General features: G+C 43.6%; 2 protein-coding genes across 2 annotated transcripts; both read left to right on the top strand.

The window, feature by feature from the left end:
- The first annotated feature begins 7,443 nt into the window (after window positions 1-7,443).
- On the top strand, window positions 7,444-13,746 carry si:ch211-106h11.1 (volume-regulated anion channel subunit LRRC8D). The gene is made up of 6 exons (XM_025006011.2): window positions 7,444-7,575; window positions 8,508-8,813; window positions 9,203-9,769; window positions 9,858-10,108; window positions 10,670-11,050; window positions 11,153-13,746. Exons 2-6 carry the CDS (start codon window positions 8,538-8,540, stop codon window positions 12,255-12,257), a joined length of 2,580 nt encoding a protein of 859 aa, XP_024861779.1. The 5' UTR covers window positions 7,444-7,575; window positions 8,508-8,537; the 3' UTR covers window positions 12,258-13,746.
- A 709-nt stretch (window positions 13,747-14,455) lies between these two features.
- On the top strand, window positions 14,456-21,451 carry ddx39ab (DEAD (Asp-Glu-Ala-Asp) box polypeptide 39Ab). The gene is made up of 11 exons (XM_017416511.3): window positions 14,456-14,572; window positions 15,300-15,524; window positions 17,859-17,986; window positions 18,183-18,459; window positions 18,538-18,656; window positions 18,746-18,877; window positions 19,466-19,575; window positions 19,654-19,798; window positions 19,891-20,038; window positions 21,238-21,266; window positions 21,380-21,451. The coding sequence occupies exons 2-11, from the start codon at window positions 15,317-15,319 to the stop codon at window positions 21,449-21,451; spliced, it is 1,368 nt and encodes a 455-aa protein (XP_017272000.2). The 5' UTR covers window positions 14,456-14,572; window positions 15,300-15,316.
- The last annotated feature ends 510 nt before the right edge of the window (window positions 21,452-21,961 follow it).

Raw genomic sequence — 21,961 nt, 5'->3', positions numbered from 1 at the left:
ACAACTACTACCATGCACACACACATATATCTATAACATTTTTAATAAAACACAATTTCTTGAATAGTTCAAATCATTTGAAGTGGCTTTTCCTTGGGAGGGGTATATATAATGTATTTTACCTAGAAAGCTCTTTGAACAACCTCGGTTTGGGGAAATAAAGTTTAATTCATTAACAAGCTAACTGCTAGTCCAAATAAAACCTCTCCAATCTCAAAAATGTCATCAGAGTTATGTGAAAACTACTTAATTCCTAAAGCTGCCATCAGGCTCGTCTTACACAGTTATTTTGACAGAGAAATGAGGAAGTTGCACCGAAATGCTACAGCTAGCTGCCACTACTTGCGCTTGCACGTGCAAATAGCCGTGAAAATCAATGTAAGTAATTGCATAATGCAAAACTGACATTCATGTAACAGCATTCACATAACCCACTACAAAATTTGTTGAAATTGGAGCTGTTTTAAAACAACAGCGATTCACTTTGGTCTTGATCTATTAGCTGTTAGCTTGCCAATTTGGTCAGAATGAAACTGTTTCTCAAAACTGTGGTCGTTGATAAAGCTATCTCCAAGCAGTGAGAGATTGATAGTTCATAACCTTTCCACAGAAACCCACTTCAAAAGTTTGGAACTACTCTTTTAACGTTACCAGAGTTAGCATAAGATGCTAGCAGAACAGAGCAACGTGGCTAACACAGTTAAACATGTTCATTATTTGTACATTTGAATTGCCATGTGCCAAAAGAAGGCTCTCTATGATATATTAGACATGCAGCATCACATAAGTTCTTGTCATTTTATTGTGAATTTTAGCTTCTTATAGCTATAGCTTTTAGTTTCTTCTGTAGCATTTCTTCTAACTTTTTAATTTTCCAGCCCACAAAAGCCAGCAGCTACATTAGCTTCCCTGTTGCTAATGGTTAAAACAATGCTAATGAAAATAATAATACTGACCAAAATATTTGACAGGTAAAAAGTTTTTTTTTTTTCTTTTCTCACTGCAACACAAGCTAAGAGAGATAGAAAAAAAAGTTTTTTGTTTTTTTTAGCTGAAACTTTCGAGCAATCAGAACTTAAGCTTTGGCTTGAAAATCGCAAATTCGTAAAATGAAATGGGAGTTTATGCTAGGTACTAAATTTGCTATGAGGTCACCAATAAAATACAAAAGCATCAGAGAAGACAAAACAAAAATTGCTGTTAATATACCCCATTTTTTAACATTTTCCAGCCCACAACAGATAGCGTTACCGTTAGCTTCCCTGTTGCTAACGGTTAAAATGAACGCTAACGAGTGCCAAAGTACTGACCAAAAAGTGAAGGCAAAATATAAGAAAGGTAAAAAGGTTTTTGTTGTTTCTCAACAAAGTCAATGCAACACAATCTAAAATAAATATTAAAAGCGTACTGAACGTTCAGAGCAATGTGAACGTAAACTTTGGCTTTAAAAACCCCAAAATTCGTAAAATGAGGTGGGGGTTTATGCTAGGTGCTAAATTAGCAACAAGGTCACCAATAAAATGAAAAAGCAGGGAGAAAGCAAAAATAGCTGTACATTTATGCAATACATGACATACTGTATAATAATAATTATTATATTTAGCTTTAATTTTTATGGGGCTTTAATGGGACCAAGTTTGGACTTTTTTGCGACACTGAAGTCGTATCTGACTGCGCTGCTCACGGTTTTACTTCATTCATTTTCAATAAAAATTGAGCGCCTAAAACCGGGACAGCATAAGAAACAAGGTGCCGTCAGGTGACACTTTGCATGCATTGAGCCCTCGTGATGCCTGAATATGTTTCTGACGGCATCGTAGAAACACAAATAATGACATCACGACAGCAGATAAGGGACTATCAGTGATCACAGCAGGAAGAGCTGTGCGTTATCAGGCTGCAGCGAGGTCAGACCGCAGTCTCTGCTCTTTGGTGTTTATCTGTGTAGCTAGTGTGGCTGGTGGTTTCAGTCATGGGGCGTGACAGACGAAGCGCTATGCCACTTTCTCACGGCCAACAGCTTCTTTAATGTCCCGTTTACCCCCACCCACCCATTTTGCACTCATTTCCTCGCAGCCTTCGCACTTTCTTTCGCTTCGAACGGCAAGCAAAACAGAGGTTATGATCAGTGCTTTGCTCTTCTTTTAGGCGACAGAAAGGAAATCTCGATAGCCACGAAACCTTTGGAGCTGTTCCAGGGGGTTGCTTTTACGCCAACGTAGAAAAAGAGAAAAAGAAAACTGGCTTGGCCTTTTGACATCTTTGACAAAATCTATATTTACCTCAGCCATGGGAACGGTGGACTCTCTTCACAATATCGTAGTACACTGTCAGCTCGTGTTCAAAAAGTAAAGCCACAAATGCTCTCAATTAGGCCTTTGCCACCCACTGAACAGGAAACAGATATTTTGCTGAGGTATTTTTCTTTCTATGCGACAGCTACATCCTCCCACTCTCTTCAATCAATTACTGTCAGATTGAAAACATCACAGATTCAGATTAAAACCATATTGTGGTGTTTTTGATCTGTCGCAAAATTTAAAAGTCAAAATGGTGGCGAGCACACGCCCCGGTGCCTACAACAAGTCGACGCAGACTTCCAGTCGAGGTGAGCACCTTCCAAGACGTTACGCACGGGTGATGACTGTGGTTCACGAAATGATACAATCTAGAGCTTTTGAACTCAGACGATAAATGGGCATTCTCACTCCCACACGTCCAACCAACTGAGGATCGTATCGGTCTGACGGTGCAAGGTTACGGGGAGGTAAAGAGGTGTGGGAACTCTAAAGTGACATGGTACCCAAGAGCTCGGCTGCCTACGTCTGAACGTATTCATCATAGAGCTGCAGTTGTAATGTAATCTTACAAATGGCCCAACACAACAAGTGTCCTACTTGCACAATCTATTACTAGAAAGCTATCGTGAGGATCTGCTGACGTGGCAAAAGGTATGTGAACAAACTCAGAATTAGTCCGTAATCTGGACATTTATGGACAGCGTCTGTCAACAAAAGGAAAAAAAAAATAATAATAATATATGTATATAAAATGTATATTTTTGTTTAAATGGACCCAAACAAGCCTGGTGAACGCTGGGAGGAATGGTGTAGCATCCTCACCAAAGTGAGAATCTATTGGAAAACTCGCTGGTTTAAATCAGGCCCTAAACTCCAAGGTGAATACGTAGTTGTGACTGTGAAGCACGGCGGTGGAAGAGTGATGGTATGGTGTCGGGTAAGGATGTTGGGGAACTCGTCTATGGCAAAAGTAAATGAATGAAACTAGAAGCGTCGATAACAAAAATAAAAAAGTGCGATCTGGATCATGATCTGGATCGCTATCGAAATTTTTAAATTTTTTTTCTCTTTAGGAGAAAAAATTCCATCCAAATCTGATTGTTATTAGTTTGAATGTGATCTCTGCTAACAGACAGAAACAAAAGAAGACGACCAAAAAACAGAACCTCCTTGGCGTAGGTAACGACGGGGTCATCCGCTGGAGCATGGATACGGTTTTGACCTTCGACCCCTTGAGCTTGAAATCAATAGGCATCATCCCTGAGCCACAAGGTGTCCAGCTGTGCAGCTTGACGCTACCGAAAGCACAACCTCCTTGGCATAGGGAATAAAACATTCACAGACAAAGTTACTCAATGTCTCTAATATTTTACCATAAGAGGGCCCTGGCGATCAGATGTTCACACCTGATGGTAATCTGAAACAGGAACATGAAAAAAAAATGTAATATATGAAATAATTCTGACATAACCACACAGTTTACTGTATTCTAGCAGTACCGGAGATACATACGAAGCTAAAACACTGCCATTTCATCGCTCCTATCTACAGAGGGATGGATTGTGGGTATCCCCACTGACACGACATGGCTGCAGTGGGCAATCTTCAATCCGTTTAACCTTGACGCTGGAGGTAGCTTTAAAATTCAGAAATTGAAGCCTTTCGTGCCAAACATGACAACGTGGACGGCGTGTGTGACTGCTTACGGCTCTAATCTTTCAGTGTTATGTGAGAGGTCTTCAGCAAGCGTGTGACATCTTCTCTTGTGATAAATACTAGTGAATCCTGTCACATAACACGACCCCACCCAAACCCTATCTGCCTATGGGCACGGAAGTGCGAGTGCATCAGTGCAAATAGAAAAGGTGAGAAGCCGCAGTTCCTTTTTCTTTCGCAGCAGAACTTGAAAGAAACGCGGTGCGCTTGTGGGATACTGTCCACTTGAGGCGTTCATCTTGCCGCACCGCAGCGCTGCGGTCTAATTTTAAAACCGTGTTTCCCTGAAAGAGACACGAAAGCGCCGGCTTTCCCCTCCCATGGTGAGAAAAATAAACTATTACAAAAAATCCTCCTAAAAAAAACATAAACAAGACACTTTTAGCAAAATTACAGCACTGTAATGTCTGTTTTTGTGTCATTTGGCCTAGAATTGTTGCCCCTATATGTAAGTACCCATATAATTACAAATTATGACATAATGTGTTCATGTTTTTAGATATATTCCTATCAGCATACTTTTAGCCTAGCCTAACATGGCTTTTCCCAGATAATTGACAGGATAGGTCTGCAAAACGCCGCGTTAATGATATATTTCCCGACTCAAGGCGTATAAAACAGCAACTGTTTTAGGTTTTATTTATTTAGTTTTCAGAAGCTGAGTATTTATCTCCTAGCTATTTGTGCTTCATTTCATTTTTATTTACCCAGAGAAGCTAAGCTAACTCTGCAGCTAATTACACTAGCATTTAGTGTTTATTGTAACAGTTTGTAAATTTACGTGCAAATTTACTGCAAATAATTCTCTGCTAACATGCTAACTGAGGGCAGGGGAAAATCTGGGTGGACAACTCTGAGACTGAAACTAGTTTTTAAAAAGCACATTTGCATTGTTGGCAAATTTTAATAGCAGTTTATGTTAGCATTTTTTTAACAGTTTTATTTTTTAAAGAAAAACGTTTTTAAATCACTGTCAATTTTGCATCACACGGTGGTATACAGGGAATTATTTAATTATTTCTTCATGTTAGCGGTAATAGCAGCTAGCTGTAGTATTTCCCAGAGCAGCTTGAAGCCTTTTTTTGCAAGAACTTGATCCTAAAATAACTGTTTAACGCTAAATCTACGTCAATATAAAGCTTTGTGAGGTAGCTAACTAAAGTTAGTTTAGGACGATGCGTTGTTCGCACGTCATACGACTCGAGCGAGACCACTACCATCAATTTCACCTTCCACTGGAAGTGCTATAGCCACCTGCTGCTGCTGTTTCCATTTTCAAATATAGACTTTTTGGGTAAAATAACCAAGTAAAGGGAAGATGTCAGTGGTGTAAACGTCTATAAAGTAGCTTTTGTTGAATTAAAACAGTAGCAATCCTTGACTTTGGTCTTATTCAATTGAAAGCCTCACTTGGACCAGTATAGAAATAAATTTGAGCTTCAAATCCGTGAGAACTTAAAACACAGCCCTGCACTTTTAAGTAGGATGCATGTAGATGTTAAACATGTTTTCGTTTTACTTGAAATTCGTTTTTATTTATCTACCTATTCCAGTCGTCTGGACACTCTGGAGAGAATATATAAAACAAAACTAGGAGACGATTTGAGCTGTTACATTGAGGAAACGTGCGTTAGGGTGTACCACCTCTGAGCCGCGGCTTCATCAGAATTCGAGCAGACATGCAAATTGGACGCTCATTCGAGGCCGAACGGACGCAACAAATGATACATCAAGCAGCGGAGTAGTCCCTCCATGGCAACCCATTTCAATATTACAGTAACCGAAGAAGTGGGCCTGTTCCTCATGGTCACACACTTCTTTTTTTTTTTTCGAGATTCTTTTCTGTGGTGTCAGTGAACGCCACTCTCACCCACATGTGCGCGTACCGTTTTCCACCACGGCTGCAACTTCCCCACAACGCTGCTGTTGTTTTTTGTTTTTTTCTTCTTAAATTTTTTTACGTCTTTGCTCTCCAAACCTGGTGCTCCTCACTCCACAACACACACAGGCACACACACCAGCTGTGTGAAGCAGATCTCATTGTGGTTCTTTGTCAGTTTGCATCTCTGCTTAGGATTGTTAGTGGCCCAAATGCAACGGAAATAACCCTGTAAGAAGCGCGCGCCGTGTGCCTCCTGCACGCGCCCACATTGATGCTCATTAAGGAAGAAATGGGATCATTTTAATAACTTTTATCGCTGACTGATCGTCTGTGTGGCATTAGGCTGCCAAGCGAGAGCTACAACGTGGCTTGGGTTGCCCTCTGGTGTCATATGTAGCTGCGTGAATGTAAACACAGCATCCTCTGCTGGTTGATGGAGGTAGCTTATTAGGGCTGAAGCCTGTTTAAACACCTAATAATGTTATGGGAATACATAATTTAACTCCCCGATTAGTGTCTCTTCAAGTCACTCGTTACACTCTGTCCAACGCTTTGTTTTCTGATTCATCTGATGGAAGCAACTTTTTCCAAATAAAAGCTGAGACATAGTATGTGTGCATCATTTGTTTGGTTAGGAGAAACAAATCTGTAGGAAGTGAAGAGATGAGGATCATTTTAACATTCATATTAGTTTCTGTAGTGAATCTTATGTTTTCTTTGATTCAAGGGCGTACGTGGCAGTGGTCTAGTCACGGTATGGGTGTCCACGTAATGACCTCCTTTATTTATCGAGGTTGCAGATGATCAGCACACAGGAGATATATTTCAAGTTATATTTCATTATCCATTAAAGGATAATAAAATAGTGAGGACATGAGATGACTAGTCCGAACCATGTCTTGGCTTAATCAGTCTTGTTTTATGGAGTTGAAGTGTGTCTGTGTGTCAGGTCAGCCATTTTAGAGCTTAACTACAACAATAAAGTTTATCCATTTGAACATTAAATATCTTGCCTTTGTGGTGTATTCAGTTGAATAAAGGTTGAAAAGGATTTGTTTTTATGTATGTTTTACACAACGTCCCAACTTCATTGGAATCGGGGTCGTAGTTTGGCTTCATGCGAGGACTAGACTGGCCAACAATCAGCTCCTTCTCTACACAATAAAAAAAAAACCTCACAAAAAAAAAAAAAAAAAAAGAGTGTGGAACAAAATCGTGACCATGTATCCCTCCCGACTTTAAAAACTGCCAGATTTTATTCAAAGGTGATGGTTTGGTCTGAGAAGATTTCCTCCTTCATCTCATTTTTAATCTCATTTTTTTAAACTTTTTAAATCTCATTGTACATATGAATAATGACAACAAATTCAACAAATTCAACAAATTCTATTCTAGTCTAATGTCCTTCTGTGTTGCAGTTCAGCTCTGAAGGAGTTAAGGCCTTCAGCCAAACCCTCAGTGGGCCTCAATCAGGCTTCTGGTGCTGAAGTAGATTTTTTTTCCGTCCTCAGCTGCCATGGCAACTCTTAAAAAGCTGCATGTTTGGTCAACTCAAGAGGGGACGGAGGGGTGTTGTTGCTTTGGGAGTTTTTTCCACCACCGAACCGGACCGCACCGGCCTGACGTTCCTGTCAAATCAAAAGGGAGGAGAGAGCTGTGGGACAAGTTCTTACACCGGTAAGCTGGTAACGTGGACAGACTGGATCGGATTTGCACTTTCGGAGGGCGTATAATTTGCCTCTTTAGCTCTGAAACTAAACATTGGAGTTTTGCGTGATTAACCTTTGGTCTCCACGGCCAGCTGACTTTACAAAACACAAAATCGGCTACGATTCAGTCAGTTTTCCAGATACTGAGCTGAAATTTGATGTGGAAGAAGAAGCTGACTCATCCTCTACTCATACTAAGTACTGAGCGAGATAATATTTAACAATATTTTTAAGGTTTGACCAAAGCGGCTATAACTCTGTCATCTCTCAACATAAAATAATCTTTGTTTAAATCTCTGCCATGAAAGGTGGCGAGCGATATGCATTCCTTCGAGGAATGGTAGACGTATAATTCAGTTTAGACTTCCGAAGTAAAGATCACTAAAAAAAATAGAGAAATTGAATTTCCTGCAAATATGCAGTGTGAATGTTTTTTGCTGAATGATTTAGCTGAAAGCTGCAGAAGAAGCTGAAACTGTGCTGAAATGTCAAGGCAAGTTGATTTTGAACCGTTGAAGTTGTAGCTGGATATCGTTGAATGATGAATGCTGAAATGAAATGACTGCATCCCAAAAAATTAAGACAAAGTCAAACCGAACCTAAAAACAGCTGAAAAATAGAAATAAAAACAGCGGAAAAATCCTGAAAAACAGCAGAACAAACCCTTAAAACACCTGAACAAACATTAAACCAGCAGAACAATCTTTAAAAACAGCAGAACAAGCCTTAAAATCCTCTGAACAAACCTTGAAAACATGTGACTCTGTTACACAGCTTAGACTTCCCAAGTAATGATCACTAAAATAAAAAAAAAACTTGTCATGCGATACAAACAAGCCTCCAGTGTTGGCACAGAAGCAGAACCTTTCACCTGAACATCTTTTCCTCGTAATTTCGCAGGTATCCTTTTACTCCCGCGGCGGCGGCGTCATGTTTTCCCTGTCGGAGCTGGCGCCTCTGAGTCAGCACCAGAACTCCAGCCGGCTGCTGAAGCCCTGGTGGGAGGTCTTCATGGACTACCTGGGGGTCCTGATGCTCGTCACCTCGGTGCTGGCCTGCACCGAGCAGCTGTCCAGGGACGGGGTCGTGTGCATTCCCTCGCGTCCGGCCGTCGGCGCGAACGCTACAGCCGGCCCGGGACTTCGCTCCGAGGCGCGGGGTCGCCGCACACGCCTGGCGTTCCAGCAGTACATTTATGTCAGCCAGGTAGAGCTTCCGCCATCCATTCAAAATACAGTTTCTAAAAAAAAAAAAGCCACATACTCTAACGTAACTCTGTAGTTTCATTGGCCAACAGCGAGATACCTTTGAGAGGGTTTGGCGACCTTCGTCACCAAACTGTGACTGACTGCAGACACAATAGATCAGGGGGGACAAACTCTGCTACACAAGGCAGCCATCTTGAACGGACTTGACTCCAAAAGTGAATCAGTTGTAGACGGACAACAAGTTACATAACCAACCGCCTTTCACTGCATCTGTTTTCTATCAGTTCTTTTTTTCGATTTTTGGTTAGTGTGTCGTGTTCCCTGCTTCTTTTCGGTTCCTTCCGAATCCTCAGGGATATAACCCTGCTTTGTCTGTCCGTCCGTCAGGTGTGCTACCACGAGGCCTTGCCTCTGTGCTCCCGCGTCTTCCCCTACGTGGCCCTGCTGCAGTCCTTGGTGCTGGTGGCCAGCGGCTCCTTCTGGCTCCACTTCCCGCCCACGTCTTCTCGCATAGAGCAGTTCCTGGCCATCTTGGCGAAGTGCTGCGAGTCCCCCTGGACATCCCAGGCCCTGTCTCATGCCGCCCGGCAGGAAAACCTCCGAGAGGAGGTTAAGGGTCAAGTGCGGCGACTTCGCCCGCCCTCAGCTTCGCCCTCCCCCTCGGTCACTTGCACCCAGTGTTCAAACACGGAGTCGGGCACCGACGGCCCATTGTCGAAAAGATCGGCGGCTCCACCATCGCCTTGCCCCTCCACTCTTTCCTGTAACTCCGCCATGTCTTCGGTGTCGCTCGGCTCTGAAGTCAAGTTTTGTCCTCCCAAGGCCCCGGTGACGGCGGACAGACCCAGGCAGGGCATGGATCTGGATAAAAGCGACGGGGAGCAGGCCAGGGCTCTGTTTGAACGAGTCCGGAGGTTTTGGTCTCACTGCGAAAGCTCCGTTGTGATTTATAAAGTAAGCGAGCGGTCCTCCCGATTTATTGAGGTAAACATCGGACCTCATGTTGCCAACATTACCATTCAGGCCAGTTTTGTCTTCTCAGGTCTACTTGACTCAGACGATTTTCAAACTGCTGATGGCAACCCTGATCCTGAGCTACACAGGCCCTCTCCTCAGCTCCCTCTCCTTCAACCACGTTTGTCACCTCGAGGATCACACCCGAGTTGGCTACGCGACCTTCGAATGCATCCACGTCCTGTCGTTGCTCATGCGCAAGCTGCTCCTGGCCTACCTGACCCTCTTGGGCCTGTACGGACTTCTTAACGTCTACACGCTCAGCTGGATGTTTCACAGGTCAGGACTCACATAGAGCTGAACTCTTGATCACTTCCGCGTGAAAAAAATAAAATGAAAAGGATCCGTATTGTTACATGAATGGTAATCATGTGTCTGGTGTTTAGACTCCAGGAGAGAACTGCAGTAGCGCAGACTCCCAAAGATTTAGTGCTGCTAACGGTCTTCATGGGGAAGGCGCCGTTGTCCAGAGGCAACAACTCACCATTCTTGTGTCTTCAGAGAGCTTAATGAACTGATTTGTGCTGATTTAAGCAGCGCATTCACGTGTCAGCAGACTAAAGAGCAAAGGACCAAACACACGTCCTTGAGGGACTCCTGCGCTCAGTTTGATGTGATTCTCTCTGTTGTCCTTATGACAGCCCGAGCAGAGAGAGAGGTTCACTTTGAGCTGCTGTGGGGTGATTGTATTAAAGGCTGAGAAAACATGAGGAAGACTGACAAGTTCTTCTTTTCCTCCACAAAAACAACATCAGATTTGTTAAGTCATTAAAGTATCGGTATTACCGAGCGACCAGTTCTCTCTCACAAAGTGTTGTCGTCTTGTTCTCCCTTGCGCAGCTGTCTTCGACATTATTCCTCCCACTCTCTGAAGAAGTCGGGCTCCCTAAGGGACGACGTTCCTGACCTGACCAACGACTTGGCCTTCCTCGTACACTTGCTGGACCAGTATGACCCCTTGCTGGCCCAGCCCCTCTTCGTGTTTTTGTCCCCGGTGAGCGAGACCAGGCTGCTGGAGGAGAGCCTGGAGAGACGCTGGGGGGAGGAGCAGCTGCACGCCATGACCAACGTGGACGCGGATGGCTGCTCTCGGCTGCAGCTGGCGGGCCTGCCCCGCCTTCCCCCGGCTGTTTTCGCCCTCAGCCAGCTGCAGGTCCTCAAACTGGAGCTGGTCGCCGACGCCAGGTTCACCGCGCGGATGTACAACATGACCTCGCTCAGGTGAGTTGAGCAAGATGGAGTTGTGGTTATGGACGTTATATGGACGTTTGTTTCAAGATTTATTATTTGGGGGGAGGGGCTTATGTTGTATTCTAACTACAGGGAGCTCCACCTCTGCCACTGCTCTCCATCCGTGGATCCCGGCGCCCTTGCGGCGCTGCAGGAGCGTCTGGAGGTCCTTCGGCTCACCTTCGCTCAGCCGTCCGAAATCCCCAACTGGGTCTACTCCCTCCACAGTCTGCGCGAGCTCCACCTCGCCGCCCAACCGGCCGGCGAGGGTGGCGTGGGCCGCAGCTGGGCCCTGGGGAGCCTGCGCCGGCTGGGCCACCTCCATGTTTTGGTGATCCGCGGCTCGCTCCAGCGCATTCCCGGTGAGCTGTGCGAGGTGGCCGGCGGTTTGTTGACACTGGAGGTCCATAACGAGGGCACGAGGCTACTTGTGCTGACGGGCCTGAGGCGGATGGTCGGCCTGACGGAGCTGCAGCTGCAGGACTGCCAGCTGGAGCGTTTGCCCTCTGCGCTACTGGCTCTGGCCAACCTGCGGGCGCTCGACTTGCGGCACAACAACTTGAGAACTCTAGAGGAGCTGCTGAGTCTGGCTCACCTGCGACGGCTTTCTTGCCTTAAGCTTGCCTACAACCGGATTCTAACCCTGCCAGCCAGCGTCGGCGCCCTTCGAGGCCTGGAGGTCCTGGATCTGTCCGCCAACCAGCTCCAGAGCCTCCCACCGGCGCTCTTCACTCTTCACCGTCTTTGTAGGCTCCTGCTGGCCGGCAACCTGCTCGCTCAGCTGCCCGCCGAGGTAAAGGCGCTGCAGCTGCTGACAGAACTGGACCTCAGCGGGAACATGTTGAAGACCCTGCCCGCCGATCTCTTCAGCGGCTGCTCGGAGCTGCAGGTCCTAAATGTGGCTCGCAACACAATCGGTTCGCTGCCCAGTGGCGTCGCAGCCCTGAGCCGCCTGTGCAGGTTGGATTTACGCAGCAATAGTCTGGATGGGCTGCCTGCAGAACTGGGCTGCTGTGTGGGGTTGTGCGGAGGAGGTTTGCTTGTCGAGAACTGGCTGTTTCTTTCCTTACCGCCACACGTCAGGGACTTCCTGAGCCAGTCTTCCGCCACCAGCGGCACCCTCTCAGAGTCTGACAGTTTCCCATTTTTCTCTCCTACCCAGTGGCGCTTCTCTTCAGCTCTGGAATCACAAATATAAGCGTCACTGATGGAGTCAGTTGTCCCGTTAATTGGGCATTCATTTTTGCAGTCCAGTCCTCTGTGGATGTCGATGAGACTTTGGACAAAATAGCGATCCCAAAACTACTCCCATGGGCAGCATCTTGCGTGGAGGTTTTGTGTTACTATGTAAATCACAACACACAGGAAAAAGTCATGTTTTAAAATGTGCAGCCATATTATGTTGCTTGTAATATTAACAAATTGACAGTCAAAAGTTACAAAGCTCTAAAAAATTCATGTTTTTTTTTTTTTTACTCTAAATAAGAACAGGGTTCTGTAGAATGAGCGTCACTTGTAATGGAAGAAAGAAAACTTGAACCAAGCTGTGATTATTAACATTTACTTGTCAGGAAAACAAGGTATTGTTTTTGGTTTTTTTCCTTTCAAATCAAAAGTGTCATTCTGCCATAAGGATTTTTTTGTGTTTGGTCTATTTTTGTTTGTTCTTTTAAATTTTTTTGGAGCGTACTAACAATGCATAACAATTTTTTGGACTGTTCAAGTACATATATTTACTGTAAATTGACAATAAATATTTGCACTTAAAGCTTGACTTGAAAAATGATAGAAACACCTGTACGTTTAAGTCTATTAACTTTATTAAATAGAAATATGTTGAACTCATTTACTGATTATTATTATTATTATTATTATTATTATTATTATTATTATTATTATTATTATTATTATAGCTTTTTTTGTTTTTAATTTGATGCCACAGAAAGATATTGGCACCTAATGACATATTGAGTCATTATTTTTATATTTTTATCATTTATTTATGATTTTAATACCTTGTTATTTCTTGGCACAATCCCTTTTGTCTTTCATTAAATAAAATACATAGCAAAAACAGCAAAAACATTGTTTTATAACTTGCAAATTATTAATAGATTTTAACAAATTCAAATTAGAATAATATATGTGTGATATCAGTGTAGATGACTCCAAGAAATGTCTAATATCTTGCTTGGATCTTTTCTGTTGATGCAAATAAAACGGCTTGCTTTCCAACTACAGAAAAACAAGATTATTTTGTGCAGATCTTTGTTCATTTGCTTGTTTCAAACTTTCAGATTCCACTGAATCATCTGGTGTTACTCTTCTAGAAATGATAAAGACTGATCTGATCTGCCTCCAAAACAAGTCTCAAAACAAAAACAGACATACAATTAAATAAAAACAAGGTTGTGTGTTAATTAATCCAGTAATATTTGCACTAATGCTTTCTTCTTTAATATAAAGGAGTTTTGTTTTTTTTTTACATATCATTGTTACCAGCAGCATTACCAGCATCTGACCACTAGAGGGCAGCAGAGAGTCCTGATTCTCAGCAGACTGTTTTTAATTTACTAAAATCAGAACAAAGTTTGAAAAATCTGGACATAAGCATGTTCGATTTCTGGAAACAAAAAAATAAACATATTGCACAGTTAATAAAACTAAGTTACTACATGCTTTATTCATGTTGATATTAATTATCGTCTTAAAAATCCTTTAAAATTTTAAATGTTTTTTTTTTTTTTAACCATGTCCTCTCTATAGCCTGTCAGATCATTTTGAGACAGTAATTCATGCCTTCATTGCATTTCCCTGGCTGCCTCTTCATTTCAGGATCCAGTTCATAATTTTACTACATGTTTTTAGGATTCCTATAGGTATGGTTCCACCTTACAGGTCTGAACTTTTCCATCGTCAGAGATCTATGAATGAGCACTTTTTGGACACAGATTCAGACTCAGAACCAGAGGTGATAAAGCCCTTCCAGTTTGGAGCCTGTCTTTGAAAGTTAGAGCTGCTCAAACTGCTTCTCATTTCAAATCTATTCTCAAAACTATTTGTTTTCACTGATTTCATGTTGTAATTGAGCAGAAGAACATGTTGATTTTTATTGTGCTAGTTTATTAGTTTAATATATTTATTGTATTTACTTTTTTTTGTTTTGTTTTATGTGGTATTTTTATTGTTTCTGAGTACATCTCATTTGGTTTAAAAAATTTTTACTCACTTTATAGCTTACGTGAAGGTTGGATGTGTGCGCGTAAATAAACTTTGACTTGTCCCTTACGAGTTCCCATACACAGAGTGCGGCGTCGTTCAATCCCGCTTCTTAAAACTGCGGGAGACTGCTGAACACTTTCTGTCCAATCATTAGCTGCGGTCGATCAACTCCACCAATAACGTCGGTTTATTATTCTTTGTAGGGGCGGGACTTCCGGTTGAGGGCATAAACCATTTGAGGCCTCCCCCATGCGGTTTTGATCCGGTGCACTCGGAGCTAACGCCGTGAAAGTAAGAGGTTTAATCTGGCCTAACTGTTAACGTTTCGTTGCTTTTTAAAGATCGGTTTGTTGCGCTGGTAGATAAGGATTGTGTTTAATTGAATTTGGCACAAAAGTGCCAATTTTAAGCAAAATTTTATTGTTAGTTTGAACTGCCGGGGGAAGCTAAGGTTATGTAGCCTAGCATAAGTTAGCTTAGCGAATCGACCGGGCTTCCTATATTTGTTACTCTTTTCATAATATGTTGTTTTCTCCTGTTTACCTCTTAATAACACCTCACTTATAATTCGCTGCTCACAACACAGGTACAGTTTAGACATCTTGTGTATTTATCTTGGCTTAATTTTTTTTTCAAAGAAGAAGCTAACTGCGTTAGCACGGGTTATGCAACACAATGACTTTTCACTGGTTTGCAGCTAGCTGAGAACCGGTGCGACGCTGTCGATGCTGCCTTTATTTGTTTGTAATGATGCGTTTATCGGAGGGTTAAAAGGCCTTTTTTTCTGCGTCTTACATCAAAATTACTTTGATTGTTAGATCTTGGATGATTTATTTTTCATAAAAATATTCTCCATTAGCGCTACCATTATGAAGGAGCCGCATTATCATTGTTAGACAATGCAACTTTTGAGCTGATATCACTACTAACCAATGCAGCACAACATCACAGCTGTTTCTAACACAAAGTAACAAGCACATAGATCAAATAATACAACACAAAGTTTTCTGTGTTCCAGAGAAACAAAGACACACAATGGCTGAGAATGATGGTGACACCGAGCTGCTCGACTATGAGGAGGACGAAGAGCCCCAAGGAGCCCCGGAGAGCGCGACCCCCGCAGGGAAGAAGGAGGTGAAGGGTTCCTACGTGTCCATCCACAGCTCCGGCTTCAGGGATTTCCTCCTCAAACCGGAGCTGCTCCGAGCCATCATCGACTGCGGTTTTGAGCATCCGTCTGAAGGTGAGCGTGTGGTTTGTCCTGGTTGCGTGCGCCTTTGGGAATCATCGTGGGTCTGTAATAAAGGAGAACCGTCCAACTTCTAACTTAAAATCTAAAACCGATTGAACGGTGCAGTTCTTGTCAAAGTCCTGCTTCTCCTGCGTGTGTTTTAATTGAGGAAAGAAGTAACAATTACCAAAGATTTACACGTTATTATCAGAGGATTGATAACCAGGTGGGAAGTACTTTTAAATACACCTTATTTTCTGAACTATAAGTCATAGTTTGAGCAGTCCTGCAACGTACAGTCCGAAGCGACTTACTTGCTATCCCCCCCCCCATCTTCACGGTGCAATAAGTGCACAAACGGGTGTTACGCAGAGTCGCGTTTTTCCCATCGCAAACCCGCGCGTTGTTTGCTGCGTGGGCGGCACAGAGACGCAGAAGAAACCGTATCTGATGGGGAAACGTGGCTCGACGTGACACCACCTCTCCATCAGAGCACGGACATCAAAAAAATAAATGCGACTTATACTTCGAAGCAAGTTTTTTTTCCTCTTTTTCCTTTTTTTTGTCTGATGCGACCTACGCTCCAAATCTGAGGACTCCAAAGCAATTCACACTACAATCATTCGTTCAGTCATTCCTTTGACCGCCACCGGTAGGCAAGGCGGGTGAAGTGTCTTGCCCACGGACACGACGGCTGAGACGGCAACCGTCTGGTTACCAGACGAACCCTTACCTCCTGGGCCACTGCCGCCTCAGTCTAGATCATCTTTGAAATCCCGTAGCATGTTTTCTGTTTATTTGTAACAGTCAGATATTATTATTCCAGTGATAACCTGATAGTTAAAATATTGATTTGGAGACGTCTAAAAAACAACAACAAATTGATATGCTCCAGAAACGCAAAGACAAAATTCAAAACATCAACCCAGCACTTTTAGAAACTGCGGAACATCTTCAGGAGTCTCTACCAGTCTTGTTTTCACATTTGTTCTTCAGTATTAAAGAGAGTCTGGATTGAAAGAATCCGCTCTTTTGTTGCTGTTGTCACTGAAGCCACCATTTCTTCTGTTCTAGGATGTAGCTACTATATTATTTTAGTAGATTCTCAATATTCACAGCTGCTATGTGATTTGATCGATTGTGAGACTAATTTCAGTTATTTTTTTGTGAAACGCGTTTCAAAATTTCATACAACAAACGTTCAAATTCTACCCTGGTTTTGTCAGATTTGTCACCACTTCTCTGTAGTTACTGCACTAAAGCGTTTTCTCCTGCACGCAGTGAAACTCTAACCAGGGAAGTGAGCGGGGTGTATCTGGAGCACCCAGTAAGTAGGACGTGACACAGAAAGAGTGGAGGTAGAGTTGGTATTTAGGAGTGATTTATTGGGGCTAACAGATGATCGTATTTATTGATTAATAGCACGAGTCTCAGTGAGCCAGAGGAAGCCATCAGTCAGGTCTGCAGAGAGGACGATGAAACCACTGGAACTAGGACCATTTGATTGTTGGGATGCTTTGAGAATTTGCTCCAATGCTTTTTTTAAATTTGGCCAACAAGGAAAAAGAGGTTCATGTCACCCATTTGACTGTATTTCACCGGGTGTAAAAGCAGATCACGTAAAATGTTAAAGGAGTTGGCTCCCAGTTTTGTCCCTTTTTCTCCTCCATAATTCGGTGCCTCCTCTTGAGGCTCTAACAGGAAACAGCACCAGTCTCAAATATCTCATTTTATGCCCTGAGAGGCATCCTGGTCTTTGTACATCACTTAAACATGTATCAGCTAAAACCTCTTAATTAAACTGGGGTGTGATCGATACAAACGCAGCGAGGCAATAAAATGTCCTTGGATCAGGGCTGTTTCAGAGTCGCTGCTCTCATCGAAGCAGCATTAAGTGTAGCACACTCCGTTTGTAATGTATGGACTTCTTTAAAAGTAGTTTTTTTTTTTTTACTTCTTGTCAGCTGGTGCACCGGTGACAGGACAATGGGTGGATTCGGTGATTCATGTCCCGGTGATTGACTGTGACGTTCCAGGAATCTCCCACACCCACGTTTTTTCACCGACACATCGAGCTCGTTTGTATCTTTGTTGTACGAAACGAAATTTTGAGTTCTTTTCAGATTGGTTTTGACTTCTATTCCGGTTCCGGCAGAGCTTAGTTTTTCTCGGGGAGCATCAGGTTCCACAAAGTCTGTAACAAACTCCCCCCCTCTCCTCCGGTGACGATTTTGTGCGGCCATGTTCACTGAAGTGCGGCTAACGTCAGTGTGTGTGTGTGTGGTGTTATACGTTTTCCTCGTGGTTCCGGCCGGTGTTGATGTTTCTTCTTGTTTTGTTTTCCAGTTCAGCATGAATGCATCCCGCAGGCGATCCTTGGGATGGACATCCTGTGCCAAGCCAAGTCGGGTATGGGCAAGACGGCCGTGTTTGTGTTGGCCACGCTGCAACAGATCGAGCCTGTCGACGGGCAGGTGAGTGAGACGTTTTATCTTACAAACACTAAGCCCTCCGATCTGAAACGACCTATGTTAAACACACACATTGTATGTATTTCCCAGCTAAAGGTTGCTTTAGGTTCAGCTTTCTTCCATTAATGTGTAAATGCATTTCTTTAGACATTCGTAGTGTCGTTCTATCAGATGTAATTCCGGTTCTTTTGCGACGCAGGTGTCTGTATTGGTCATGTGCCACACGCGAGAGCTGGCCTTCCAGATCAGCAAAGAGTACGAGCGCTTCTCCAAGTACATGCCCACCGTGAAAGCGGCCGTGTTCTTCGGCGGCATGGCCATCAAGAAGGACGAGGACACCCTGAAGAAGAACTGCCCCCACATCGTGGTGGGCACGCCGGGCCGAATCCTCGCCCTGATCCGCAACAAGACCCTGAGTCTGAAGAATGTCAAGCACTTTGTGCTGGACGAGTGCGACAAGATGCTGGAGCAGCTAGGTGCGTGTCCCCCCTCCCCCTCCCGTTCTGGCTCCGGTAGCGCGGCGAGCCGCTGACCCGTGTTCGTTTGTGTGGCAGACATGAGGCGCGACGTGCAGGACATCTTCCGGATGACGCCCCACGAGAAGCAGGTGATGATGTTCAGCGCCACGCTGAGCAAGGAGATCCGACCGGTCTGCCGCAAGTTCATGCAGGATGTAAGTGACACCCAGCCTCGTGCCGTTTCCACGCTAACTTGCTGATTAAACCGTGATTTGTGTATTTATTTACTTTTTCTTCCACACAGCCCATGGAGGTGTTTGTGGACGACGAGACCAAGCTGACCCTCCACGGCCTGCAGCAGTACTACTGCAAGCTGAAGGACAGCGAGAAGAACCGCAAGCTCTTTGACCTCCTGGACGTGTTGGAGTTCAATCAGGTAGTTTGTTGGTTCAGTTCACTGATCCTCATCTGACAGCAAGAAAAAGACCAAGACTTAAAGGTTTAGGATCAAATAAGCAAAGTAGATTTTACTTTGTCTAAAAAATGGCTGTAGTAACAGGAATTTCTGCTTTCAGTTCTTAGAAATAGGAGCAGATCACTAAGTTAAAATAAAACAATCATCACAAAACATTCATTTTTTTCTGAGATGCCCTTCAATTAGTGATGAGCTGATACAGGCTGGTGTCTGAAGACTTAAAAAGGCTATTAATTTGGTTAAATCTGCCTTTCTTTTTGTGGTTATGGACATTTTACATGTATTAGTTTGGCAAACAAATATTTACAGCAGCGTTTAAGGAAAAGTCTTTCATCTCAGGACCTAGTTGTGGATGTTTAGATGGAATAAAGCCGATGGGGGAAACAATTTTACACAAGCAGCTGGATAAACGGTGAGTTATCTGGGTTAAAAAGGCCTCAATCAGCAGAAAAATCCTAAAGGGTGGAAGGTTCTTCTGTTCGAAGTTGGGCAGATTGACGGCCCCTCCCCCCTCACGGCGTCCTGTGTGTTCCCCTGCTCTGCCTGTAGGTGGTGATCTTTGTCAAGTCGGTCCAGCGGTGCATCGCCCTGTCTCAGCTCCTCGTGGAGCAGAACTTCCCCGCCATCGCCATCCACAGAGGAATGGCTCAGGAGGAACGGTGAGACTCTGACTCACACACACACACACACACACACACCCTGAGCATAAAGCGTCATTGACACCATCCTCCCCGCAGGCTGTCTCGCTACCAGCAGTTCAAGGACTTCCAGCGGCGGATCTTGGTGGCGACCAACCTGTTTGGCCGAGGGATGGACATCGAGAGGGTGAACATCGTCTTCAACTACGACATGCCGGAAGACTCCGACACCTATTTGCACCGGGTGAGAAGCTTTGGACACGTTTCAAAAATGGCCGTCGCTCGTGCCGTAAGCAACCGAGAACGTTGGCTTAACTCTCCCTGTGCCCCCATCAGGTCGCCCGCGCTGGCCGGTTCGGGACCAAGGGCCTGGCTATAACCTTCGTGTCCGACGAGACCGACGCCAAGACCCTGAACGACGTGCAGGATCGCTTCGAAGTCAACGTGGCCGAGCTGCCTGACGAGATCGACATCTCGTCTTACAGTGAGTGTTTTTTTTTTTTTAAAGCAGTGTTGGTCGGAACGGCCTGTAGTTCGTAGATTAAAGTCGTACGAAGCGTCAAATCTTTGACATGTTCGGCTAATCCCCACCCCCCACCCCCTCTTCTGTGTCTGCTCGATCGACCTACTGTTACCTCACCTGTGTTCTCAGGTTTTTCTATCCATCCTGCTGACATCAAACTAGGAGCAACTGTGTCACTACAACTTAGCTCCACATTGTGGGTCCCTTTGAGTTTTCATGAGCATCCAAACAAACATTTGCATCTGTGGATTTTCCCTCCCTCTGTGTGTGTGTGTGTGTGTGTGTGTGTGTGTGTGTTTATGGATATCATTGACAAAAATTGANTCTCTGGGCGTATGGTTTTAATTTTGTCTTTTATGGTTTGTTTGTTTTTTTTGTTTTGGCTTAATTAAAACTTTTTATAAAACGCCATTTCTTACCAGCGTGGTCTCTAAACGAGGCTTTTGTCTCCCTGTTTTCATTTCTTCCCGAGTGGAGAGAGTCGATGAATACTGCAGCAGTTCAGTAGGAAGTTGGTAGTTTTTTTATTTTTGTCTCGATCAGACTGTAACCTTTCAGATAGTTTGACAAATTTTACTCTCATGGCAGCTTTTCTTTTTTTTTTATTTTCCATCCAGAGAGAAATGCCTTCTATACTGATAAAACCGTCTCGGTGGTGAACTCCGAGACAAACACACTGTACAAAAATGTGACTCTTACCATGTATCTCTTGGTATTTTGGTGTGCATAATTTAAAAAAAAAATAAATCACTGAACAGTTCAAATTGAAATATCAAACCTAAAAAAATGTTACGAGTTGTGGTTCTGTGGCTGGAGTAATCCATGATTTTAAAGAGCTTTCATTGCATCAGATTAAATTTTTAAACTGGTTTATAGTCCTTAAACTAATCATTTAAGGGTGCCAAAGCACCACTGAGCCGCTCGTGGTTTAAGATTTGCAGCTTTGAGGGAAAATGCACAGAAATACGTGGTTCAAATAAAACATTTTCTGTGTTAGAAACGTTCAAAGTTTAAGTTTACATCTCAAGGGACATTTTGGTATCTTCTGAGGGTTTATTTTACATGATCGCAGTTCGGGTTTTTATGATTTTTAGGACTTTTTACATCAGAATGTTCAGCTCTTGAGCTGTCTGAACTCTCATCGACTTCCACTGTGTCAGAGTTTACTCTTCAAACCAGGAAGTGGAGGGTCTGTAAAACACTGTAGACGTTAAAAAATATATATATATATACATGTGGAACAACCAGACACTTCTGTCGCAGTTTAGGAAAATTTGTTTCCTCGCTTCCCGTCTCGTTTAGAGCGCTGTCAGGGAGCGAGGCCCCGGTGTGGTTACCACGGCGATGCTGACACGCCACTTCCGGCAGCCTTAACATTTCTGATCTGATCAGCGTTTTGTCCGATTAGTCCAAAAGGAGATCAGGATCTGTGGTCTTTTTTTGATGTGAAACTTATTTTTTTGTTATTTTATCCACAAACGGCGACATTTGATCTTGTAAAATGTTCCAACACAGCGAGACTGAAATGTTCTTTATTCAAAACACAAAAAAAAAAAAAAAAAACATGGAAAAACAAATAAAATCCAACTCAGCTGTACGTCAAATCCCAAACTTCCAGGAGGAGGGAGAAGACTGCTTTTAGCCTCAATGAAAATGTTTTCCAGCCATGATTTATGCTCCATAGGAAACAAACAAACACAGAGTCCGCTCACATAATGCTCATAAAGGATCTGAACCTGACCCGACTACTTAAAGATGGGTTTCTGTACAGCAGCTGGAACAAAAGCTACAAATCTTTCTGTACATAGCTGCTCCATGACGGCCCTTTAAACTCAGAGAAACCACAGCACCGATCCTGGACATGTTAGTGAACTGTTTGAGGGT

This window comes from Kryptolebias marmoratus, linkage group LG12 (genome assembly GCF_001649575.2).
Source record: "Kryptolebias marmoratus isolate JLee-2015 linkage group LG12, ASM164957v2, whole genome shotgun sequence".
Taxonomy (NCBI): Eukaryota; Metazoa; Chordata; class Actinopteri; order Cyprinodontiformes; family Rivulidae; genus Kryptolebias; species Kryptolebias marmoratus.
This window is presented reverse-complemented; position numbering and strand designations above follow the sequence as displayed.

Excerpts from the sequence above, each read along its gene's own strand:
- si:ch211-106h11.1 (XM_025006011.2), top strand. The coding sequence starts at position 8,538 with ATGTTTTCCCTGTCGGAGCTGGCGCCTCTGAGTCAGCACCAGAACTCC. Across the intron at positions 8,814-9,202 it reads AGTACATTTATGTCAGCCAG|GTGTGCTACCACGAGGCCTT; the intron begins GTAGAGCTTCCG and ends TCCGTCCGTCAG. Across the intron at positions 9,770-9,857 it reads GCTCCGTTGTGATTTATAAA|GTCTACTTGACTCAGACGAT; the intron begins GTAAGCGAGCGG and ends TTGTCTTCTCAG.
- ddx39ab (XM_017416511.3), top strand. The coding sequence starts at position 15,317 with ATGGCTGAGAATGATGGTGACACCGAGCTGCTCGACTATGAGGAGGAC. Across the intron at positions 18,878-19,465 it reads ACGTGTTGGAGTTCAATCAG|GTGGTGATCTTTGTCAAGTC; the intron begins GTAGTTTGTTGG and ends CTCTGCCTGTAG. Across the intron at positions 21,267-21,379 it reads TTCAAACCAGGAAGTGGAGG|AGCGCTGTCAGGGAGCGAGG; the intron begins GTCTGTAAAACA and ends CGTCTCGTTTAG.